The 27,145-nt window shown below is 36.5% G+C and overlaps 1 protein-coding gene across 2 annotated transcripts in view; it reads left to right on the top strand.

Moving 5' to 3' along the window:
- Positions 1-27,145, top strand: part of ITGA1 (integrin subunit alpha 1) — a 161,545-nt gene that overhangs the window by 113,120 nt on the left and 21,280 nt on the right. For both annotated transcript variants that reach the window (XM_036900387.2, XM_036900386.2), the window contains exons 13-22: positions 494-637; positions 1,859-2,116; positions 4,384-4,514; positions 8,072-8,238; positions 9,423-9,559; positions 11,527-11,637; positions 13,454-13,663; positions 15,435-15,515; positions 23,566-23,642; positions 25,987-26,076. In XM_036900387.2, coding sequence (XP_036756282.2) covers positions 494-637; positions 1,859-2,116; positions 4,384-4,514; positions 8,072-8,238; positions 9,423-9,559; positions 11,527-11,637; positions 13,454-13,663; positions 15,435-15,515; positions 23,566-23,642; positions 25,987-26,076 — 1,406 coding nt within the window. The remainder of the gene's footprint in view (positions 1-493; positions 638-1,858; positions 2,117-4,383; positions 4,515-8,071; positions 8,239-9,422; positions 9,560-11,526; positions 11,638-13,453; positions 13,664-15,434; positions 15,516-23,565; positions 23,643-25,986; positions 26,077-27,145) is intronic.

Raw genomic sequence — 27,145 nt, 5'->3', positions numbered from 1 at the left:
TTTAGTAGACAATCTTCTAAGACTGTATGCTGTCCTGTATTCCAGGACAAATCAGCTCCTCATGATGTCTTTTATTTTATATTTTCATATTACTGTATTTAAACATATATTAAAGCCATTCCAGAATGCCTCCTATTGTTCATCTCATTTTATTCCTTAAAAAAATCATTGTGGTATTAATGATCTGTCCTGCTTTGTGGGAAAGAAACAGAGGTCAGGGTGAAATCTAAAGGAAGTCAGTTCTGTTTTCTCTCAAAGCCGGGGAATCTGTAACAGCCGCTCCTCCTCAAGGAGGGGCCTCACTGTGTTCATAGCCTCATGCGAGAGCCAATAAACGGCTCTCAGGTAGGTGTCCAATTCTCTTTCATTTCCTTCACCATCTGAGTCTCAGAGACTCTTCTAGATTGGTATAAATAAAAGAAATGCAGGTTTTAGCTTCCTTGATAATTTCTGGTGTTCATCAGACTGTTTTGTGTTTTTGTGTGTGTCCTAGATTGGTTCCTACTTCGGCAGTGTTTTAACAACAATTGACATTGATAAAGATTCCAATACTGACATCCTTCTGGTTGGGGCCCCCATGTACATGGGAGCAGAGAAAGAGGAACAAGGAAAAGTGTATGTGTACGCTCTGAACCAGGTAACGGTGACTCTGAGTGTGGTAGAAATCCAGGGAAATCTCTTCCTTTCTTTCAATTTTGAATAAATAATATAGTCCTAATATTTTTCATTCACTTTGGGAAATGGAGCAAAGAAGCTTTCAGGCTTCCTCCCCCCACTAACCCCTCCATCTCTAAATGACATTTAAAATTCTAATAAAGTCGTTTAAACATTAGCTATTTTCTGCTTGGAAACGTGAACTATTCTTCTTTAATAGGGTATATAGGATAAATATAAATCTCACTAAACTGCTATATAGGATAAATATAAATCTCACTAAACTCACAGGGCATCCATTCATGAGCCCTGGCCCGGAGATGTGAGTAACATTAGCAGTTAAAGCTACACAGGGTGGTGAGTGGCCGGGAACCCAGAGACTGTGGAGAAGTAGTGAATTTTAAGGCAATGACACCAGGTACTTTCAGCAAACTACATCCGATGGTCTTTAGAATACTTCATGGAGCTGCAGTGAGATTTTGTTTTCCACTCCTAACTTTCAACATCATTTGTTAAATGAAATAATTATTGATTTCTTCATTAGAAGAGTTTTTTGCTGTTTACAGCAAAGTTGATATTCATCTATTCAGTGTGTTAAATGGAGTCTCTACATAGTAATTTCTTTAATTTATAAGTTATGTATCTTTCTTCCTTTGGATGTCCTCCTGTCAACTTTTTAGTCCTGTGCTGTTTTTCCCTTTTTTCCAAGGGAATGTATTCTTGTCCTTCGTTACTAGTACTTTCTGAACTTGACTGAGTTTTTGGCTTTTTTTCACTCTAGGTATCTTTGGAAAAAATTTGGTTTTTGAACAGAGCAAATTTTATCTTTGTCCTGTACAGGGGAATATATACAGACTTTTCAAAGAAACACAGTTTTTGATGAAGAAAGGATAGTGACATGAATCAAGGTTTTAAAACTTCAGTTCTTCAGCTTTAAAAACATGCTGCAAGTTACATACTCACTCAATTGCATTAAAAAGAGAGCCCATAAAAATCCTCAATATGTCTTCTTTCTGCACTTCTACAACCTGGTCTTCAAAATGTCTAACTTTGCTCTCCAATAGGCACACTTTTTAAGAAATTTTATAAACTTTACTGTTGATGTACAAATGGCTTTAATAGCACTGATTTAGTGGGTATGTAAAACTTCGACTACAGTAGTAATGATAGAAATCCATAAGTATCCTGTTTATCTTTCTCCCAGACAAGATTTGAATATCAAATGAGCCTGGAACCCATGAAGCAGACTTGCTGTTCATCTCTGAAGCACAATTCATGCACAAAAGAAAACAAAAATGAGCCATGTGGGGCTCGTTTTGGAACAGCTATTGCTGCTGTGAAAGACCTCAATCTTGATGGATTTAATGACATTGTGATAGGAGCTCCTCTGGAAGATGATCACGGGGGAGCCGTGTACATTTATCATGGAAGTGGCAAGACGATAAGGAAAGAGTATGCACAAGTAAGAAGTTAGACCGACAGATTCTCGTCCTCAAACAATACGTGGATTCGGTGCCAGGCATTACCTGTCTTGCTAGATGAGTTATTTAATTCTGTTTTTTCACCCTATTGGGAAACTAGATTTAATTCTCTTCTAAGTTATCTTTATAGAAGAATTACTTTGTATTTTATCCTTTTATCTAGGTTTTTCTGTTATTATCTGCCATGTCTCCATGGTCCAGTCTCTTGAAATGTAAAAAACAAAACAAAACAACACTTTTTAACAATGCTACTTAACATCTGCCATGAGTCAGATCCTAAATAGAGGCTGACATTTTTTAATAAGAGTACAATGATTATATAATTTATCCAATAAAAGAAATGAGATTATTGTTTTTATATTCAATATCCATATTATTATAAAAATTGCATTACATTTTTATTTATGAATTAAGTTGCTGTATTTTCAGCAAATGAATTTGGGTTACAGAAAGGTTTATAATTTTCTCACGAGTAATCCATCTTGGAGAAAAAAATGTGAATAATTAAGCTTAACCTGCAGAGTTTTTCCATTGTTCTTGTTTTAAATTTATTGTCAGTTAATGCCACTAATCCATAAATGTAATTTTTTTCCTACATGAGAAAAATCAGTTTACGTAAGTGTTTAACACACTGTAAAAATAGAAGAGTTTAAAGGAATTATTCTAATATAATTGTCTGTTTTTAAGTAACCATAGTTAATTAAGCATTGAACAACTACTTAGAAGTAAAATAGAATTTACTACTTTCTAGCTTATGTAACATGAAAAGAAAATCAGAACATCTATTATTTCTTTTTATGTTTGAATATTCTGTTTGGTATGACAGCCAACAGAATTCTCAAAATCTGTTCACGTACTGTACTGGGAAGTTGTGCTTCATTTTTCATAAACCCATAATGACATTAATAGTGAAACAAAACAAAGGGCATTTTTCAGTAACAACACTCCAATCCATTTAACAGATTATTTGTTCCTGTTAAAAAGTTCATGGTATTATTTTCTTAACAGGGACAGGCAAGAGTAACCAGTGGGGCATGAATGAGTCAGGAACTCAGGAAGGAGTTTCTTTCTTGTGTACTAACACTTCATTCCATCAGTTTTAATCCTGCAAATTCAGTGAAGTAGCATTTGCTTTAGAAAACAGGTATTTAAATCATAGCAAATGGAACAGATAGTCATAAGCAACTTATTTTGTAAATGGTGGTAAATCAAAATAGAGCTTTAAACAAGAACAACACATAAAAATATTTGAGTTGAGTTGTTTAATTATTGACAAAATGTTTTTTCCAACAGTAGGTGAAGATGTGCTTACTCATTTCTATGTAGCCAGAGCTGCTGCTTGTATCTGAGATGATTCAGAATCAAACTGAATCAACTCCAGAACCATTGAAGCAGATGTCTCCTGATTTGTTTCCTGAAAAAAATATTAAAATACTTCCCAAAAAGCCACAGACCATTAAGCATGAAAACTGTCTCCATTTCCTTTGCCTTACTTGATTTCTTAATTTATGATTTTCAAACAGAAAACAGGAGAATGAGAAGACCCCAAGTTCACAAAGGGTCTGTCAGTCCTGTCTCCTTGCCATCAGGTTCTATTAAAATATTACCATTTTGAACCAAAGCTGTCAGGAAGTACAGATAGCAAATATATTATATATGGGAATGTGTCCAAATCACTCTTTGACAACTCCATATTCAGCTGTGCCTTCCAACCTTGTGGACACATAATAGCGAAATTGAGTCTGTTGTACCCTTGACTTTTAGTAAAGAAGATCACTTATTAGCAAATGTATTTGATGGAATGTTTTATTTATACCTAGCCCAAAAATTTAGTGAACCCCAAGTTGACCCCTAGGATGATCTTCTACTCCCCCTCTTGCTTGCATGATGTTTTCAAGGTCTTTAGGACCTTTAAACATCTCTGTGCAGTGGGATTCAACAGGAGCTAGAAAGCAGAGCCAATTACAATATTTTCCTGGAGCATTAAACATTATGACGTTATATAATTTTTTTTCCCTCTGTCTGGTGTCAGTAACCCTGAAATGATTTTGTCTGTACTATAAAAAGAATGTCCTTTGGGAACATCTGAGTAATTCCTCTTGTCTCCACATGAGGGGCTTCTTGGGCAGGCTTCCAAAATATCTCTAATTTAAATATTTTGTTAACCAATCCAAGTTCTCAGATTTATTAAAAACTGTTTTTGAAGAGACTCTTCTAACATAAAAACTCTCTGTTTGGATTTTCACAGCGTATTCCATCAGGTGGTGATGGCAAAACACTAAAATTTTTTGGCCAGTCTATCCATGGAGAAATGGACTTAAATGGTGACGGTCTGACTGATGTGACTATTGGTGGCATTGGTGGTGCTGCCCTCTTCTGGTGTGTACTTTAATAACATACAATTAATCTGATAATATTTCACTAATAGTTTCAGAGTTCAGAATATAATCAGTACTTATGTCATACCAAGTATTTCCTTTTGAGCTCCACTATAAAATAAAACTTATGCAGTTTAGGAAGATGAAGGAGTTGATATATCTTAAAAACAAAGAAACCGTATTAAAGGAACAAGTAGAATCAACTTAATTTGGGGTATCTATTATGTGCTTGGCACTAAGATAGCTATTCTGTTGTGGGGGATAAGTCAGGGAGAAGAAGCCCTCATAGAGGAAATATATATAAACAAGAAAATGTCCCTAGCTTTGAGTTGCTTATAGTCTTTTAGGGATAATTGAATCCTCATTCATTCACCTACTATGTATAATTAGACAATTGTGCATTGTCTTGTTGAGTTTATATTGTTAGCCAAGCATAGAAGCATCTTCAATAATATCTTTGCTCAGCCTTTAAAATGCAGGCATTCTCAAATTAATTTCAGTTCATTGTAAAATCCTGGTCAATTGTCAGAACACACAGTAATATCATTTTACTTACTACTTCATTTATTAATGGAATAGTAATTTCTTAATTAATAACATTAATAGCTATAGTTTTAAGCAGTTAAAAAACACAATTCCAGAAAGGGTTCTATTTGGGAAAAGGTGACTAAAAGAAATCAAGAATAGCTTTAATGAGAATTTTGTGTGATAATTTTGAAAAATGTTATAAACTTCATTAAGAAATATAAAAGAAGCACTTAGTAAAAAAAAATATTTATGTCACCTGCCTCAGTGGAAAGTCCACATGTTGATTGTTTCAGATTACTCATTGCTTTAATGCTATCCACAGAGAAACAAATGCCAACGGTCCTTTTCCCAAAAATGTATCCAGCATAGTAGAAAAAATTGTGACACAGATAAAGATAGAGACCTGAAAAATAATATGATGCTTAAGAACTAATGTTCAAATAAAAGGTACATACTAAACTGTACACAGACAATAGCCATTATGTTTAAAAAAAGGTTGTAACTGTACAATAGAGGGAATTAAAACCTGAAAGGTGATGCCTTGGAAAGGAGAATGCTGGGCAGCAAGTGGCTGTGACTTAGGGGAGGGACCCCCAGGCTGCAACTTAGGGGAGGGACCCCCAGGCTGTGACTTATGGGAGGGACCCCCAGGCTGTGACTTAGGGGAGGGCCCCCCAGGCTGTGATTGAGGGGAGGGCCCCCCAGGCTGTGACTTAGGGGAGGGCCCCCAGGCTGTGACTTAGGGGAGGGTCCCCCAGGCTGTGACTTAGGGGAGGGTCCCCCAGGCTGTGACTTAGGGGAGGGACCCCCAGGCTGTGACTTAGGGGAGGACCCATGCAAAACCAAGGCTCCAAGCCAGAAGTTACCCGTGTCAGCAACAAAGGGTATATTTAGTTTTTGTTTAAACTATTAATTCTGAATTAATTAATTATGATAGTTTTAACTCACAAATATTTATTATGTTCTTCCTCATGTTTTTAAAAATTACGTGTTTTAAGGGCAATTTTTATTCCCCAGTTTTGTCTCATGGACTTCTTACAAAGCTCTGAAAACTTATTTATGACCTTTCTTGCCTTTCAAGACTTTATCTTTTATGAACCAGACTGACAGAGCTGGGTCCCTATCATTGCCCAGCAGAATGAACCAAACCAGTGTAATGGGACATGAAGACCAAGATTTGTAATGCGAGGAGGGACTGAGAGTGGATACAGAGGGCAGGTGATAAACAGGGGCCCACCAGGCAGTCAGGGACGTCCAGGAGCAGATATTGAAAGCCCTTCATGTGGAGTAAATAGAGCCATAGTCTCTTTAAAGATCTGGTTTGTGCAAAGAGATATGGTGTGGGGAGTGGACCAGGCAGCCTCATTCCCGAAGAATCAAACTACTAGCAAACCAAAGCTAAGTCAGGAGGTATAAAAAGCAAACATATTGTATATGCTCATTCATTGCTGGCAAAAGAGAAAACTGGTTAGAACATATTAGAAAGTATTTGTCAATAAGTTTTAAAAGGCCTTATATTATTTGTGCTTTTAAACAAGGAATTTACTTAAGATTTTTTAAAGCTATGATCTATGTTCGGCTAAAGATATTTGATCTTTAGAGTCATCGTAGCACTATATGTAAGAACTATTTTTTAACAAAAAAATTAGAACAAATATCCAATAAGAGAGAATTAAATAAATAGATTATGGGATAGTCTGCTGCCATTAAAAATAGTGTTCCCAGAGAAATAAAAATACTGGAAAGCAATTTACTATATTATTATGATTGTTTAAATTTTATATGCATACATATGTATATGAGCCACTGTATGTTGATAAATATATGGGCCCATGTGTGTGTATGTATGTATGTGTCTCTCTCTATATATATATAGTCTTCTACAAAGAAAAAAACACTAAATGTACCAAACGTAAATGGTGGTTATTGCTGAGTGGTAGAATTACAAGTGCTTCGTGTCCTCTTTGTTTCCTTTCTATATGTTTCTATCTTTCCTATAGATAAAATGTTTTAAAAGAAAAATAAGTACAATTTTTCTTTTAAAATGCAGAAGTGTAAATAGGGACCTACCTATTCATAGGATATTGAGCTGTGGTACTTGTAACTGTCTATATAAAATTTGTAGTGTTGAAAAGCTGCCCAGAGCCTCTCGACTCTTTCAGACTGAGAATAAATACCAAGATTTCCAAAATATGATTTTGATTCTTAGGTTGCCCCTGAGCACTTGGTTCCATTTCTTTTCTATCATGGGCAAAACAGATCTATGGCCTATAAACTGTAAGGAATGAAAAATAAATTTCTCTCTATCTTTCTGAGTTCTCAGCTGAGACACCCATAGTAAAAGACAGATTAAGACAATAGAAAAATAAACACAAGTTTATTAACACATACACCTCATGTGTACATGGGAGGTACCCAGAGAAAAATGAGGGACTCCGTGAGACTTAAAAACCATCTTAATAGGGAAAGAGAAGGTGGATGTAGGGTCTTAGGGTAGAGTAAATGTTTTTTAAGAGAGATGAGCGACCCTTAGAAGAACAGATGGGAGATGTGATCATTTGTGACAAGGTTTGTCTCAGTGTAACATCTCCTCTCCTGTGGTAAGAATCAGTCTTCCCTGGTTGATGAACTCACAGGAGGGGACTGATGACTAGTGAGTTCCTTTTGGAGAATCTGTCTTTAGGCATAAAATGGGAGGTCAGAGAAAGTCTCCTGTCACATTTGCCATTTTTCAGGTGCCTGCAGCTCAAAACAATCAATATAGCAAAGTGGTATATTTTGGGTCATATTTGGAATGGCATATTCTGCTACCCTTCAGAACCAAAAGCCTTAGATGGCTCCAAAACAACCTGGGGGGCCTCAGAACATCAGATACAATCTCTTCTGCATCACAAATTCGCCAAAGAAATGAAGTCCTAAGAACCCCACACTATGACTCCACTTCAGTGCATTCCCCTTGCGCTCCCAAAATGATGGCATTCATTGCATGTGAACCTATGTGAGTAATCACCATTGTTGATGTATTTGTAGGTCCCGAGATGTGGCCGTAGTTAAAGTGACCATGAATTTTGAACCCAATAAAGTGAATATTCAAAAGAAAAACTGCCACGTGGAAGGAAAGGAAACAGTATGCATAAATGCTACAGCGTGTTTTGATGTGAAATTAAAGTCCAAAGAAGACACGATTTATGAAGCCGGTAAGTGTAGTACAGCAAATACTTTGGGCAGGAGGACAATACATTCCCTCCAGCATGCTGAAATCCAGTAAGATAATTTTACTTCCCCCTACTATAGGGATTCACACATCACATTTGCCCCTGTGAGTATGTTGATCCTTGAAAAAAAAAATCCTACTGCCAAAGAATAGGTTAAGGAATCCCATAAATTCTGGAGCAGAAACTGTATACTTAGAAGCAATGGCCTCAACATTCCACAGTTCTCTCTCCTCGCCCATTTGGTATGAACCATCAGGTACTTAAAAAATTCAGAGGACGAGTTTTGGAAATTGGACTCTAAATGAGCCTGCTTTTCCTGCCTATGGGTTTTCACAAACCCTCTCTTCTGCTGCCCTCTCTCCGGTAAGACTGGTATTGCAGAGGACCTGCGTGCATCGGCACCCCTACTTTGCTGAGATCCCTTGCTCCATTCACAAGATGTTCCTGGTTTTTGAGAGTCAGACATGTTCCTTGTATGTGTTCTCAGGCACATCATGTTAGCCTGGGTATCCTCCTCCCTACACTCTACACTTCCTAGGGTAGATTTTTATTGACATTTAGTTGGAGCCAAAATATGACTCCATTGACTGCAAAAGAGTAATTTATTCTGTAAACCAACTGTAAGTGGAGTGAGAAGAACCATTCATTGTTAAAATGTTTTTCTCAGTTTTATCTATATGTTCATATTGATGCTCTACAATAGTCCTCTAACTAGAAGATAAATGAGGTGTAGGGATGTTAAATAACGATTTACACTTTCATATGCAAAATTATTTCAGTCTTATTTAATTTTTATAAAGTAACTAAGGAATCAAATAAGAATTGTTGCCTTCATAGAAAGTATAAGATTTAACTTGTTTTTTATTGTGTTATGCCTATTTTATTAAACTTATTTATAATGTGCTTTGAACATAGTCTATATTAAGATAAGTGTAATTAAACATTACAGGCATAGTGAACTGAAAAAGCAGTTCTGTAAAGTTCCTCAAGTTTAGCTTCATGACTGTACCCCATTGTACAGCAGTAGTGTGAATGTGCTGTATAAAAGATTATTAGTTGACTGATTGCTCAAGAGATTTTTCTATAATGCGAATTTAAGAGCTGGACCATATGAAAATCACCCCAAATAAATATTTCTCTCAATTATTCTACTTTTATTTTTATAGATCTGCTGTACCGTGTCACACTAGATTCACTAAGACAGATATCACGAAGCTTTTTCTCAGGAACTCAAGAAAGAAAGATTCAAAGAAACATCACAGTTCGAGAATCAGAATGCACTAAGTTTTCCTTCTACATGTTGGCAAGTAAATCATATATTATAGCTGCCTTATTCCAAATCAAGAATAGAGTATAGATGTCTTATATTAAGTCAATCAGTCTTACGGTTTTACTTCAAAATATACATCATGAAGTAAACTTTATTGTGTTTGGTCACTTTTATCAGAAAATCACAGGTCTGATTTTTCTAATTTCCAAATACTCTTCATAAAACTATTTTTCATCTTCCCTGTGTGTGTTACCAGACATCCATAGATTATGGAATACTAAAGGACTGGTGTGCTTATTGAGAAGAGACCATATGTCTTCATTTACTGACTCATTTCTTTCATTCATTCATTTATTCTTCAACTTGAAAACGTCATTTACCTTTTGTGTCCTTGTCAGTCTGATGTTCATGCTAAGTGATTAAATGCCGTGAGAGGAAACTGTTGCACCGTATGCTTTCTGGAGTCTCTTCTTGTCCTCTGAACTGTGTATTTCACAGCTTGACTTTAAATGGAAGGGAAAAAAATCTGGTATTTTCTATCACCTCTAGGTTACCTGAGCTTCTTTCTATTACAGTGGATAAGGGAGCCTTGGAAAACAAATTATTAATCTCTAGAGGTGGTGGAAGGCCAGTTTGCATCATTTTAAATGTATTTTATGAAGTCATTGTATCATATGTGGGGAGCATTCCCACCTAAGTTCAGGAATTTATGAAGCATTTTCTTAGAAAGTACATGATACTAAAAAAAAAAAAGGATGTAATAAGAAAATACTTCATTTGAATTGATAAATAAAGATTGAAATTTAGAAACTTAAATATGATCTTGGAATTCCCCAAGGCCAATTTTTCCCCTACCTTATGTCTGTGTTCTTGATGTATTCATGTTCTACAGTTTGAAAATATTGTAGTTAGGTCAGGAAAGTGACAGAAATCATAGATGCTCTTAGACCATATTTATTATTCCTCAGTGATTTCACATCAATATCCCCTATGACATGTATCTAAATAAACTTATTCCATCAGCATTAAGATCAATCTATGATCAGAAAAAAGTTAAACTGGGGTTATCCTTCTATTAGGTTCATCAGAACTGGACATTTAGGAGTTATAACTCAGAAAATATTTGAAAGGGCATGAAACCAGATGTGGCACTGCCTCCAACCTGCTAGAAAATCACTGTGGTGCATATTTGTCCAAAATTTAGTGTCTAGTTATGTCTAGGCACTGAAATTAAAAGGAATGAGCTAGTTGCAAATTTTCCAAAATTCTTTTGGACTTTAGTGGAATTGTAACATCTGTTCTGGAGTCGGCCTGTGTGGAATTTGTATCCCAGCTTTTTCACATTCCAAATGATTTTGACAAAGTTGTTTAATCTTTTAGAGGTTCAGTTTTTCATCAGTAAAATAAGGACTGTAATAATTATTCATTTTGGGGGATTGAAATAATTCTCAATAATGTGTGTAAAGCTCATAATTCTGGATGTGCTATAAATGGTGACTATTAATGATGAGAGTATAAACAATATTGATCCCATTCACATTATTTACATAACATTTCACATTATAAAATTCTTACAACTAAAGGTATATATATTAATGAAATGCATCTCAAAGAAAGTTTGCTCTTTTGAAGTTGGGAGACTTTCCTAGAAGTATTACATAGAGGTTTTTAACCCATAATCTCAAGAGAATTGATACTGTTGTGCAAGGAGCTTGGGGTGGTATAACCTGCCATGCCAAGTATGGCATATCCATCCATCTGAGAAGCTGGAGGTGAGTCACCGGTCATAATCAAGAGCTCCTGTATTCCGGCAGTGTCCCTTGTTAAGGCAGAAGAGTAGTCCTTCTCCAGTAAAGCATAAGCCTGCTGAGGTCATATGTCAGATCAGGTGCACAAGAATGTTCCAGTGAGCCCAACCCACAGAGGCAGAGGAAGGAAGCCATAACAAGGTCAGAACCACCAGGAATATGATACCATTATGTTTATGCTTCAACCTCTAGGACAAGCATGACTTCCGGGACTCAGTGAGAATAACTTTGGATTTTAATCTTACTGATCCAGAAAATGGGCCCATTCTTGATGATTCTCTACCAAATTCAGTACATGAATATGTAAGTCAGATTTTTTTAAAATTCAGAATAACTGTTTGTGAATATGTTGGGAAAAAACTTGAGACACATAAACAAACACACACAACCCTACACCAAGTATGCTTTAAAAAAAAAAAAGAATTAGACTCTTCTAGACCTTTCACAACTCTTCTAACTTCCTATTATTTGAATTTAAAGGAACTTATAAGTGACACCTATTTTTATCTCTCCTGAATTTAGGACCATTTTAAAGAGAGGCTCTTCTTTATTACTAATGAATACTGGGTGGCTTGGCATGGTTCAGGTATAATGGGTGTCCTACTGAATAAGGCTTGGACCGCAGATAATTAAATAGGTCATCAGCAGCGCTCATCAATCGCAGGCCTCGTTCGTGGAGCCCATCTTGTAAAACTTGCAGAGTGGAGATGTGGAGTGTACTGTGTGCTTCCTATGGGCACACCACTGCCCCAAGAGCAGAAGATATCAGAAGAGACTGAGCTATCTTCACCCATTTCCTGCTTCCAAATTCACAGATCTACTATCCCACCCCTGAGAGAGTATGTGAGTGGGTAGAAAGGGAGCTCCCAAGTGTGGCACCAAGGAAGGAAGTATTAGAGGTGGGGAATTAGTTGGCCCCATACCCCTATTTTCCAGTCTCCCTTCCTTCCTTCCAAATATACCTGTTGTTTTTTAAGCACAGGCATCAGAGCTTACTGTCTAACCTGGGAACAGGTATTCGGTAGTAATTAAAGCGTGTGTTCTGAAGGAGAGCTTCAGAGCTCTACGGGAACTTCAGGGAGCACTCCCTGAAGTTGACATTGAAGTTCAGAACTGGAGCAAAGGATGATTTTCCATTTTTATTTGGAGGAGTAGAGGGAGTATTTCGGGCACAGAGATACGTGTGAATGTTCTGAGGTGTAAACAGAGCTAAATTAAACTCACTCTTGTGACCAAAGCTGAAGAGCAAGGGGAGGAAGGTGATTGGGGATGAGGCAGGAAGCACAGGCAGGAGCCAGATCATTCAGGACTTTGTGCCACTGCACAGATTCTTCAGTTTTTGGAAGAGCAATGAAATGTTGTTGATGGCTTTAACTGGTTCAGTGAAAGTGCTGCTGTATTTGCACTTCGGTAAGGATTACTTCAGCTACAATAAAGAGAATGACGAGGAGGAATGGTGATCAGAACAAGAGTTGGTGCAGGAGAGCAGTTACGAAGCTATTGTGTTAGTTCAGGGAGGAAATAAGGGTGCTGGGCTAGAGGTGGTGGTAGAAATGGAGAGGCAAGAAGAAATTTGGGAGATACTTAGGATAGAGGTAGACAGAACATTTCCGGATGATAAACTGGATTAAAGGGAGGGGCTTAATGAAGACAAGGAGTCAAAGAAACCTCCCAGGTATGTGGCTTGACTGTTTTCTACCCTCTTGATTGAGCTCTATTATGTTCCTGAGTGTTTGATTCTTTTTAATACAAAATCTCATAATCAGAGTTGAGTATTAAAGTGTCCTCTCATAGATTTACATCTTAGAGTACTTGACTTGATTTTTCTGAAACTCTTCTACACTGGCAGACTAAAAGCCAGTGAAAAACATCTGTGAAAATTGTGCATTCTTCAAAGGACCAGAAGAATTTACAACCAAAAATAAAAGTTTATTCTTTCCCCCTATAAATTATAGGAACAAAAATATAAAAATCCTTATGATTTCTGCAGTGAAATCTGTTCTCTTTAAGAGTTGCTTAACTTATTGTGGCAATATGTCATTTTTTTATGCAAGTTACTAGATAATTTTAAATAATGCTCAACTAAATTTTGATAAATACTTTTCTGTGACCATTTCAGATTCCCTTTGCCAAAGATTGTGGAAACAAGGAAAAATGTATCTCAGACCTTACTCTGGATGTATCCACCACAGTAAAGGGCCTACTTATTGTCAGGTCCCACAACGATAAGTTCAACATTAGCCTCACAGTCAAAAATAAAAAGGACAGTGCCTATAACACCAGAACCATAGTGCATTATTCTCCAAATCTAATTTTTTCAGGAATTGAGGTAAGCTTTTAGTTTGATAAATTTATTTATCCTTGTAATAATCCTTTATTGAACCTACTTTTCATATTACTGAGCTACTTATTTTTATTACATCGATTTTACAAGACTAGAATGCATTTTGTAGAAAATTAGTACTCACCAATGGTACAAGTATTAAGTTTTTTTAAAGCTTTTGTTTTGATATATTTCTTTAGCAACTTATGACTTCTTGGATTCAGTATTAGGAAAGGATCTCCGATGTATCAAAATTGTGTATTTCACAGAGGCCTTACACTGCAGAAATTGAGACTGAGTCAAGGGAAAAAACAAGCATAACAATCAAAGTCAAAACAGTTTAACAGGAAGTGCAGGGAGGAAGTAATGAATGTGCGGAACAACAAAAAATATTGACATGCAGAAAAATCAAGATAATATTTCCCACTTTGTCTGCAAAAGCCTTACATTAGGATAAGAGAAGTGACCATGTCCCATTGTCATGACAAAAGTTTTGTATTATTTCAGCAAATAACATAGGTGCATAAGATGCTGTATCAGAAATAATTAGTACTTCCAAATTTGAATTTTGCTTTTTAATTCTGATCTCTGAATGAATCACCCTGAATTAAAATACTGTATAAACTTATCTGAATATATATGATTATATTAAAAAACCAATACACTTACTGTATGTAATATTAAAACTCTATTGTCTAGTTTCTGTAAATTCATGCTTTCACTGATACTTCTCTCCATTTTTTAGGATATCACTCAAGGACATGATGACTAAGATAGGCTTAAAAAATATCCTGTATTATTACCACATATTTTAGATTCAGTATAGAATGTTAATTATAAATCCAAATGTGCAAAGTGATGCTGGAAAAACATTACCACTGAATTTTTCTCTGTAAAGGAGACAGCATTAAAAATCATTGCCTGTATTCTCTTTAACTAACTAGATGGTCTTGGCAGAGAGACTGAACTATACAATCCACAGTGCATCCCCTTTACTTCTTTTAACAATAATGACAATAATAATGGCAGCCTCTTCTTGACTCATGTTAAGTGCCAGGCACTGTTCATAGAGTATCACTTATTCAATTCTCATTAGTTCTTTTTTAAGTAGTTATTACTGTACTACAGGGATTCTATGATAAACCTTTTTTTTCACAGTTTAACACTTCTGAAATGAATTTTACAACTGATATTTTTCTTAATTGGCAGAATTACTTTTACCTTCTCATTAGCATGTAAAATAATGGTGAATCTCATAGTCAATGGCATTTTCCACTTGATGAAATAGAGTATGACTAACCTCAGTTGACAGAAAATCAGACCCAGAGAAGTGAGGAGTCTTGACAAGGAGGAAGCTAATAATGGTGGTGGAATCAGGATTTATCCTGGGGGTCCCAAGGCAGAGCCCATGCTCTTATGTACTATGCTAAACCCTTCCAATGACTGTCATTCACGCTGGACTCCCCTGTGCCAGTCCAGCATGTGTGGATTATTTTGTCAAGTCTCCTAATGACCCAGTGACCTAGGTGCTCTTAGTATTTCGATTTTACAGTGGAAGATCTAGACAAGATAGTGTGATATGCAATGTCCCTTAACTTTAGGATTGTTTTCAGATTTCTCATGGCTGTGATCCCAGAATTCTGTGATTCTCCCAACTAAACTAGGAGAAAAACCTTAACAAGACAGAGTCCAAGGCACAGCTGTGAAAATTCTCGAAAACCACACTCAAGAACTTCACCTAATGTCTGCTCTAATTCTGTTTACTTTCTCTTCCTAGGATATCCAAAAAGATAGTTGTGAATCTAATCATAATATCACATGCAAAGTTGGATATCCTTTCCTGAGAAGAGGAGAAGGGGTAAGCAGATTACACAACATACATGTGGCAAATGAATATGAAAAATATCATGTTCAAAGTCAAATATATAAATCCCTCTAATTTTAGTTTAGGGTGATGTAGATAAAGAACGTTGAGTAGTTTTCAGAATATAGGTTTTGTACTCTTTTGTCAAGTTTATTCCAAAGTATTTTATTCTTTTTTAATATAAATAATATGGCAACATTACTTTCCCTTATTGGTATGTAAAGTAATGGTTGATTGTTATTTAGATGTAATTCTTTTCTTACATTTATCTTCAGATTTTTTATGCCTAATGCACAAAAATACAATTGACTTTTGAATATTGACCTTTTACCCTGCAACCTTGCTAAAATTATTTATTAGTTTAGTAGATTTTTAGAGGATTCTTTAGAACATTTTATACACAAGATCTTGTATTCTGCAAAGACAGGCATATTTTCCAATCCAATGCTTATTATTTCTTTTTCTTATCTAATTGCCCTGGCTAAAACCTACAATAATTGTTGACGAGAAATAAAGAGAATGCTTTCATCTCCTTTTCTTTTTTTTTTTTTAATTTTATTTTGGTATCATTAATTCTTCTCCTTTTAAAGACAGCAGTTGGTTCCATGAAAAGTAGAGAATAATTATCTTACTTAGTGATAAACAAAGTACTTGTATATACTTTCATTGATGGTTGATTTTCATTATGAATATTTGCTCCTCTATTCACTATTAAATAAAGGAGGGAAATATTTAATTAATCAAAATGATTAAAATAAGAAGATACTTTTCTTACATGACTTAAAAAGAAAGAGAAATACTATCCCCAACATTTATTTCAACTTTCTCACATTATAATGTCTTATAATATAAGACTTAAAGTTAGATCCCTCTTCATTAACACACATCCTAAAAAGTTGAAGAACAGTGGGTAGGAGGCGGAGCCAACATGGCGGCGTGAGTAGGACAGTGGGAATCTCCTCCCAAAAACATATATACTTTTGAAAATACAACAAACACAACTAGCCCTAAAAGAGAGACCAGAAGACGCAGGACAGTGGCCAGACTGCAGCTACACCAGCGAGAACCCAGCGCCTGGTGAAAGGGGTAAGATACAAGCCCCGGCCCGGCGGGACCCGAGCGCCCCTCCCCCCAGCTCCCGGCGGGAGAACAATAGGCAGAGCGGGAGGGAGACGGAGCCCAGGACTGCCGAACACCCAGCCCCAGCCATCCGGGCCAGAGCGCAGACACAGTACATGCCCAGGGGGCCCTGGATACTGGGGGAACAGGGAGTAAGACCTCTGAGCGGGTGCTGAAGCTGATGCCCCTGTGACAAAGAAAAGCGGGGGCTTTTTGAAAGTCTTAAAGGGACAGGGACTTAAAAGCTTGACGGAAACAACCCAGGTCACAGTACAGCAGCTGGAAACTACAGGGAAAACCGGGTGCACTAACCCCCTGGGCAACAGCTCTGAGACCCCTCACGGAGGCAAACAGTCAAGCAGCCCCCCCATCCATCACCCCTCCGGGTGCTGCGAAAGCAGAGAAGCAGCCTGAGACAAATTCCGCCCACAGAAAGGGAAATTTCTCCCTTCCGGCCAGGCAAGACACAAAGACCCACTCTACACGCAATTACCCAACACAAGCCACTAGAGGTCGCAGTTGTCCCAGTAAAGAAAGGCCAGTAGCAAGTGAAAATTTTGGCCCTCCCAGCTGACAGTCAATAGCACCTGTCAACATGAAAAGGCAAAAAAATATGATCCAGACAAGACTAACCCAGACAGCTTCAGCATCTGCTACATCTTCCCCTGAGAAGGAATCTGGGGAGATAGATTTAGCCAGTCTACCTGAAAAAGAATTCAAAACAAAAGTCATAACCATGCTGATGGACTTGCAGAGAAATATGCAAGAACTAAGGAAGGAGAATTCAGAAATAAAACAAGCTCTGGAAGGACTTCAAAACAGAATGGATGAGATGCAAGAGACCATTAATGGACTAGAAAACAGAGAACAGGAACGCAGAGAAGCTGATGCAGAGAGAGATAAAAGGATCTCCAGGAATGAAAGAATTTTAAGAGAGCTGAGTGATCAATCTAAAAGGAATAATATAAGAATCATAGGTATTCCAGAAGAAGTAGAGAGAGAAAAGGGGATAGAAAATGTCTTTGAAGAAATAATTGCTGAAAATTTCCCCAAACTAGGGGAAGAAATGGCCTCTCAGACCACAGAGGTACACAGAACTCCCATGACAAGGGATCCAAGGAGGGCAACACCAAGACACATAATAATTAAAATGGCAAAGATCAAAGACAAGGACAAAGTATTACAAGCAGCCAGAGAGAAAAAAAAGGTTACCTACAAAGGAAAACCCATCAGGCTATCATCAGACTTCTCAACAGAAACCCTACAGGCCAGAAGAGAATGGCATGATATACTTAATGCAATGAAACAGAAGGGCCTCGAACCAAGACTACTGTATCCAGCACGAATATCATTTAAATATGAAGGAGGGATTAAACAATTCCCAGACAAGCAAAAGTTGAGGGAATTTGCCTCCCACAAACCACCTCTACAGGGCATCCTACAGGGACTGCTCTAGATGGGAGCACTCCTAAAAAGAGCACACAACAAAACACCCAACATATGAAGAAGGGAGGAGGAGGAATAAGAAGGGAGAGAAATAAAGAATCATCAGATTGTGTTTATAATAGCTCAACAAGCGAGTTAAGTTAGACAGTAAGACAGTAAAGAAGCTAACCCTAAACCTTTGGTAACCACAAACTTAAAGCCTGCAATGGCAATAAATTCATACCTTTCAATAATCACCCTAAATGTAAATGGACTGAATGCACCAATCAAAAGACACAGAGTAATAGAATGGATAAAAAAGCAAGATCCATCCATATGCTGCTTACAAGAGACTCACCTCAAACCCAAAGATGCGCACAGACTTAAAGTCAAGGGATGGAAAAAGATATTTCAAGCAAACAACAGAGAGAAGAAAGCAGGTGTTGCAATTCTGGTATCAGACAGAACAGTGGGTAGAACATCTGGAAATGGCAGTCACATATCTATAATGAAATATTTTAGCTCTTATTTTTTGGGTAGTTTTTTGATTACTGCTTCAATTTCTTTGCTGGTAATTGGTTTGTTTAGATTTTGTGTTTCTTCCTTGGTCAGTCTTGGAAGGTTGTATTTTTCTAGGAAGTTGTCCATTTCTTCTAGGTTTTCCAGCTTCTTAGCATACAGGTTTTCATAGTATTCTCTAATAATTATTTGTATTTCTGTTGGGTCCATCATGATGGTTCCTTTCTCATTTCTGATCTGTTGATGTGTGTTGATTCTCTTTTTCTCTTAATAAGTCTGGCTAGAGGCTTATCTATTTTGTTTATTTTCTCAGAGAACCAGCTCTTGGTTTCATTGATTTTTGCTATTGTTTTATTCTTCTCAATTTTGTTTATTTCTTCTCTGATCTTTATTATGTCCCTACTTCTGCTGACTTTAGGCCTCATTTGTTCTTCTTTTTCCAATTTTGATAACTGTGACGTTAGACTATTCATTTGGGTTTGTTCTTCCTTCTTTAAATATGCCTGGATTGCTATATACTTTCCTCTTAAGACTGCTTTCGCTGCGTCCCACAGAAGTTGGGGCTTTGTGTTGTTGTTGTCATTTATTTCCATATATCGCTGGTTCTCCATTTTAATTTGGTCATTGATCCATTGACTATTTAGAAGCATGTTGTTAGGCCTCCATGTGTTTGTGAGTCTTTTTGCTTTCTTGGTACAATTTATTTCTAGTTTTATACCTTTGTGGTCTGAAAAGTTAGTTGGTAGGATTTCAATCTTTTTGAATTTACTGAGGCTCTTTTTGTGGCCTAGTATGTGTGGTCTATTCTGGAGGATGTTCCATGTGTACTTGAGAAGAATGTGCATCCTGTTGCTTTTGGGTGTAGAGTTCTATAGATGTCTATAAGGTCCATCTGTTCTAGTGTGTTGTTCAGTGCCTCTGTGTCCTTACTTATTTTCTGTCTGGTGGATCTGTCTTTTGGAGTGAATGGTGTGTTGAAGTCTCCTAAAATGAATGCACTGCAGTCTATTTCCTCCTTTAGTTCTGTTAGTATTTGTTTCACATATGCTGGTGCTCCTGTGTTGGGTGCATATGTATTTAAAATGGTTATATCCTCTTGTTGGACTGAGCCCTTTATCATTATGTAATGTCCTTCTTTATCTCTTGTTACTTTCTTTGTTTTGAAGTCTATTTTGTCTGATACTAGTACTGCAACTCCTGCTTTTTTCTCCCTATTGTTTGAATGAAATATCTTTTTCCATCCCTTGACTTTTAGTCTGTGCATGTCTTTGGGTTTGAGGTGAGTCTCTTGTAAGCAGCATATAGATGGGTCTTGTTTTTTTATCCATTCAGTGACTCTATGTCTTTTGATTGGTGCATTCAGTCCATTTACATTTAGGGTGATTATCGATAGGTATGTACTTATTGCCATTTCAGGCTTTAGATTCGTGGTTACCAAAGGTTCCAGGTTACTTTCCTTACTATGTAAGAGTCTAACTTAACTCACTTAATATGCTGTTACAAACACAATCTAAAGGTTCTTTTCTATTTCTCCTCCTTTTTCTTCCTCCTTCATTGTTTATATATTAGGTATCAGATTCTATACTTTTCCTCTATCCCTTGATTGGCTTTGGGGATAGTCAATTTAATTTTGCATTTGCCTCGCAATCAGCTGCTCCACCCTCCCTACCATGATTTTACTACCTCTGGTGACAGCTATCCAACCCTCGGAACACTTCCATCTATAGCAGTCCCTCTGAAATAGACTGCAGAGATGGTTTGTGGGAGGTAAACTCTCTCAGCTTTTACTTATCTGGAAATTGTTTAATCCCTCCTTCAAATTTAAATGATAATCTCGCCGGATAAAGTAATCTTGGTTCCAGGCCCTTCTGCTTCATGGCATTAAATACAACATGCCACTCCCTTCTGGCCTGTAAGGTTTCTGCTGAGAAGTCTGTTGCTAGCCTGATGGGCTTTCCTTTGTTTGTGATCTTATTTCTGCCTCTGGTTGCTTTTAACAGTCTGTCCTTATCCTTGATCTTTCCCATTTTAATTACTATGTGTCTTGGTGTTGTCTTCCTTGGGTCCCTTGTGTAGGGGAATCTGTGGATCTCCATGGCCTGAGAGACTATCTCCTTCCCCAGATTGGAGAAGTTTTCAGCAACTACCTCCTCAAAGACATTTTCTATGCCTTTCTCTCTCTCTTCTTCTTCTGGTATCCCTATAATGTGAATATTGTTCCGCTTGGATTGGTCACACAATTCTCTCAATATTTTTTCATTTTTAGAGATCCTTTTTTCTCTCTGTGCCTCAGCTTCTTTGTATTCCTCTTCTCTGGTTTCTATTTCATTTATTGTCTCCTCCATCGTATCCAACCTGCTTTTAATACCCTCCATTGTGTTCTTTAACGATTGGATCTCTGACCTGAATTCATTCCTGAGTTCTTGGATGTCTTTCCTTACCTCCATTAGGATGTTGATTATTTTTATTTTGAACTCCTTTTCAGGAAGAGTCACAAGGTCCATATCATTTAAATCTTTCTCGGGAGTTGTATTAACAATTTTACTCTGGACAAGGTTCCTTTGGCATTTCATGTTTGTATATGGCGCCCTCTAGTGTCCATAAGCTCTATTCTGGAGCTTCTGAGCCCCTGAAGCAATGTCGGGGGTCACAGGAGAGCAGTACTGGGGGTAGGAAAGAGCTGTTCCCCTCCTCCTGGCACCTGTGCCTGTCTCCACTGCCTGAGCCAGTTGGCCGGGCACACAAGTATAAGTTTTTGTCCCAGAGCAGCCAGATATGGATCCCTGCTTTCCACAAGCAGCCAGAATCCCAGTCTCCCCAGGAGCTCTGCCTGTATTAACTTTCCAACCAGTAGTCATGCGAGTCTCATGAAAGCACCATGAAATGTAGGTTTGTGCTCCCAGCGCAGATCTCCAGAGCTAGGTATTCAGCAGCCCCAAGCCTTCCACTCCCTCTCTGTTCCATTTGTCTTCCTCCCCCAGTGAGCTGGGGTGGGGGAGGGGCTCGGGTCTTGCGGAGCCACAGCTCTGGTATGTTACCCTGTTCGCTGAGGTCTGCTCTTTTCTCCAGGTGTGTGCAGTCTGACGCATCCTCTCTCCTGTTGCTCTCTCAGGATTAGTTGCACGAATTAAATTTTCTAATTGTATCCAGTTTTAGGAGGAAGCCTCTGTCTCTCCTCTCACGCCGCCATCTTTAATCCAAGTCAGCTCTTATTTTTTGAAAATGAAAATTCAAAATGACATTCCCCTTAACACATGTATCATGTTACTTAACACAGGTAGTATTGTTCCAGGAAACTAATTATGAAATCATAGTAATTATCATTAAATTCAATAATTGTCTTTTATGTCCATTTTAGCTTATGGAACTAACTAGACGTACCAATTTACTTTTGGAACTTCATTATAAAGTCTATCTCTTGACTGTTCCAAGTGAATTTAAAATTGTATTTGTTCCCTACCAGTCTATAAAACATCACTTTTGAAAAAATACACCCATAATTCCTCCAATTTGACATGGAAATAAGGAATGTCAACATGTCTACTTCCTTTGACCACTTTAATTAAACATGAAACTATCTCCATTTCTTAAAGACTATTGACATATTCTGTGTTATATTCCAGCCTTTGGCAATATTAATCACTTCTCGACCATTTCTTCCTCTTTCTAGCAATTGCTTGCTGCTTAGGGTAAAAGCTTAAATCAAAGTGTCTCATGTCATCAGTAGAGAGATGGGAAGATAATTTGCAAGTAACTTTTACTTGGTCTTTGTGCTTAAAATATGCTTTGGTTTCAGAATCTGGATTTATAGTTTAAGCATTTCAGGATCAGGTCAATATGCTTCTTTGGCCCCCCCTTCTCTGCTAGTATCTTTTGTAGGTCTGAAGACTCATAGGAATGCTGAGACTTAAATGTCAAGGCCATTCTGGGGTCTAAGGAAGGGCAGGGAAAAAGGAGCTCACTGAGAGACTCTGGCAATTTGAGCTTTTGTGTTTTTAGTTCAAGCCCACCCAGTAAAGCTTTGTCTGGAATTATGTAAAAAGAAAACTTCAGAGAAGCAGATTCCTAGAAAAAAAAAGTTTTTTAGTGTAACTCAAAATGTATGTGGGAGAAGAAAATACAAAAGAAAACTACATACATAATATGGTACAACCATGCCAATCTCATAACCCATGAATTCTAGCCATCCCTTCTGTGAATGATACCTAAATTGATTAAAAGAGCTTTAAATATCAAATCTGACCTGTCTAGCCCTTCACAAAGATAAAATTTTAGGTACTCTTATTAATTATGAATTTGGGGCTATTTTTGCTGGCCAGATTCAAAACAACTTAGTTAACACAAACCAAACCAAAACATTTTCCAGTTTTTCTTAGGTATTATTTTATCTATGCAATTTGTAAACAAAACTCACTGCTTTTTTTCATTATTATTATTATAGTTTACTGTATTCTAAAGAGCCGTGTTTTAGTTGTTTTCACTTGTTTTTGTTAATTCTCAAATGTTCAAAACATTTTTTATAATATCAGATAAATGGAACCAAGTATGTTTGCCCCTATTTTATAATGAATATGTAAAGATGGTTGCTGGTACTTGGAAGTTTCCATATTAAAAGAGGCTTTAATTATGACTGTTTCATAATCATTGTTTGTTATTGTGATCTGGTAGACTATAGTAATATAATGAAATAAATAGAATGTACCTCCATGTTAATGCTTTTTGGTTCATATAAATGATTTTTATTAATATAATTTGAATAAAGTTTAAATTCAATATTAATATGCAAAGCATATTACATGTTCACATTTAAAAGCATGTGTATATCATATCTTAATATGTTTTTGAGATGTGATGAGGTTTTATTTTATAAAATGGTATTTCTTAAATAACTTAATATCATTTGTGTAATTATTTAAACAAAGTAAACATTCTACATTACTACTTTATCTGTTACTAAACTCAAGATATTTTTATTTCTTAGGTAACTTTCAAAATATTATTTCAGTTTAACACATCTTATCTCATGGAAAACATAACCATTCATTTAAGTGCAACAAGGTTGGTTCATATGCATGCATTAGTGTATATGTATTCATGTTTATAATTTCTTTCATGTATTTAGAATATTTTGCTTTATAGACTTACTGTAACTTCTCCCAACTTTTATGGGATCAGTAGAAGGAGAAAGCAATTAGCCCCTTTGTTTCACAAAAACATCCTTATGAATAATTAACAAAATGAAATTTTCATTTAATAGAAATAATATACCTATCTGGATTAAACCATTGGTTCTATGCACTGTACAACATGTTGTAAACACATATCACTTACATCTGCCAAACTGTATTTAAATTCATTTAAAATTTGATAAGCTTTGCTAATTTAAAAACTTTTACCTAATACCCATCAAGGTCAACTGAATCATTAGATGGAATTAGTTTTACGATATCATTTTGTAGTTTAATAAATTTTATCCAAATCAATCAAAGCTTCTAAAATATATCACAGACTAAAAACAGCAAAAAGTTAATAAGGAAATAGAAATAGTGGCTTAACTTTTGTCTAAGTGTAGTTACCCAATGGATCATAAGTTCCTTGAGATAAATTTCTTTCTTTTGTTGCTTTATTCCCCAGTAACTAGCATGGTACCTCTCAACTAACAATTTCTAAATAAATGTAGAATGAAAGAATAAATGAGAAAATGAATTAATGGATGAATTAATTCTGTATGCTCAGCTCATTTCAACTCAACAAATATTCATTTGACATCTACTATGGACAAGATATTGAATTAGTCACTGTAGGGAATATAAAAACTAATAAGGGCATAAACCTCATGGGATGGATATTACAGTAGAGTGCTGAGACTAGTATATAAATTATTATAATACAGGTAGAACAAGGAAAATTCATTAGAGAAATATAAACTGTGTGTCAGATTCTTAATTGACAAGGAGAACCCCGTGAAAGTTTTATCAAGGAGATTATAATTGAGAAGGACCTTAAAGGATGAGTAGCAGTTCACAGAGAGGTTGATAGATAGAGTTAGGTGGAACATTTTGGGTAAAATATAGAGCTTGAGCAAAAAATCAAATCTAGATCTGTTTGGGGGAATATTGGGTAATCCATTTTAGCTGAAATACCTAGGGAGCAATGGAAGATAAGTAGGGAGTGTGCAACCTATCATGTTACAGTGAATACTGAATGTCAAAATAAGCCACTTTTTTCTTAATTGAACAGGTCATGTCATAAGGAGTCCAGAAAGTTTTTGAGGGTGAAGTCATATGTATAGAGCTGCTTCTTAGGAAGGTTAGCCTAGCTGTGGTGTGGAATGAATAGGAGAGAAGGGGTTCATTCATGACAAAATCCCAGTCACACGAATGTGTGTGACCCAAACAGGTTGCTGCCTTTGCCACCCCTGCCACCCCAAGCCACCGCATGCCCTCGGGAAACAGAGCTATCACAGGCACATGGCCCTTCTGTGGGGCGAAGTGCTAGGAGCTGGGTCACTGGGTGATGGTAAAAATGAAAACTAACACTAAGTATTTTTTATGTCTTAGGCAAAATGTTAAGCACTCAACAGGTTTTTTGTCTTATTTAATCATAATTTGCCAATCACTTAATGATAAAATCCCATTTTATAGATGAAGAAACATACATACAGAGAGATTAAATAATTTTCCCAAAGTGTGTTAATGTTTAAGAACAACTCTACTCACTCTGGCCCTAGAGCCAGTGTTGGTAACTGCGACATCAGTGGTACATGTTTTTTTTTAAGCACAGGGAAGTATCAGATATCTGTGCATATATAAATGTCCATAAACATACATGCATGTGTTTACATAATATATAAATGAAATGAAAATCAAGAGAATAAATAAGTGCTTAACAAATAACATAAGCATCAAGTACTTAGCATGGAAAGACCTTTAAGCTAGAAGACAAGATTTTAGATTTACTCTTATCTATGTGATCCTAGTTGTGTCTCTTTACAAGGTCCTTATCTGTGATAAATAAGAATCACCTGTGTGTTTGTGTTAAAACCACAAATTCCTGAGCCCCAACTTGGATCTGCAAAATCCATATTTCTAGCAGAGAAGGCCAATAATCTATGTATTTAATAACTGATCTAAGGATATTTATCATTATCCTCATACAAGTCTGAGAAGCCATAGACTAAATCAGTGTGGTTTTCAACCCTAGCTGCACTTCAGAATCAGTTTGGGAAATTTAACAAAATCCATCTCTGAGCTCCCTTCCCCTGATTAAAAAAAAAAAATCAAGAATTCTACTCTGTCGTGCTTTTACTTAATTGCCAAGATAAGCTTCTCTTTCAAATGCTCAGAAATGTCTCGAAATAGTCAATTTAACAGTTTGTCGGAATGTGCTATGTATTTTCTAGTGACAGTGAAGAACCTCCTGAAGCCCTTTCTGATAATGAAGTAAGCATCTCTATTCCAGTAAAATATGAAGTTGGACTACAGTTTTACAGGTAGGAGGAAATTTTTATATCGATGTCTTGCTACTAACGCAGTGGTTCTCAAAGTGTGGTGCCAGCTACGGGCATCAGAAACACCTGGGAACTTGTTAGAGAGGCAAATTCTCTGGCCCCACCACAGACCTACTGAATCAGAAACTCTGGGGGTAGAGCCCAGAAAGCTGTGTCAAACTAAACCCTCCAGGTAATTCTCACATACTCTAAAGTTTGGGACCAACATACCAAGTAACCTTCAGTGTGAGGTACTGATCATATGCATTGTATGGCAGTGCTGTCATAAATCTTAAACACAAGCTGGAGACCCAGAAGCACTTCACAAAAAGGCAGTCGTTTTTAAAATTAAAGTTTTTAAAATTAAAATGTCATATATCTTGGCTGTCATTTCTCATTGTGAAGAATCTGATCAGCCTGCCTTTTCTGGACACACAAGATGAAATCATTTCTCATTTCTATTTATTTCTTCCATTATTCATAAACCATCATTTTCCCTAAGAATATCTGATCTATTCAAATACCAGTCATATTGGCAAAGTTTCCCATTATCAATTGCCTTGCTTAAGCAGGACTCCAGGCTTTTGCTAAAAAGTATGTGCAATGTATACAAAAAGTATAATAATCAGTGGCAAGTTTAGTCTAAAATTCTTACTGTTTTAATAATTTCTATGATATTTTTACTGATAACAGGCCACAAAAATGAGAGGATTACAGGATATACACATTGATTTTGCATGTATTTCTTAATCTGTAAACTCTATTGGCTGTTATCTATTTTGCTGTATCTACCTCTCTCTGTTCAATGACTTTTCCCAAGAATATTTCATTTATTAAAATCAAACATTGGGAACAGTTATAGTATTTGTTGTCTTCTGTTAACTGAAGTGCTGTTTAAAAACATGATTATATTTCATTCTACCATGTTCATCCAAAGAACATAGAGAAGTTGTATGGAAAAGATTGAACTTTTAAGTTTAGCAGTAAATATAGGACTTTAAATTATGAAAAGGGAACAGTTTCCTAAAATCTATTTAAAATTCAGTACTGCTAAAAATATCAAGTTTAGCCT

The sequence above is a fragment of the Manis pentadactyla genome, chromosome 2 (genome assembly GCF_030020395.1).
Source record: "Manis pentadactyla isolate mManPen7 chromosome 2, mManPen7.hap1, whole genome shotgun sequence".
Classification (NCBI taxonomy): Eukaryota; Metazoa; Chordata; class Mammalia; order Pholidota; family Manidae; genus Manis; species Manis pentadactyla.
Note: the sequence above shows the minus strand (reverse complement) of the source record. Positions and strands in the feature narration are given on the sequence as shown.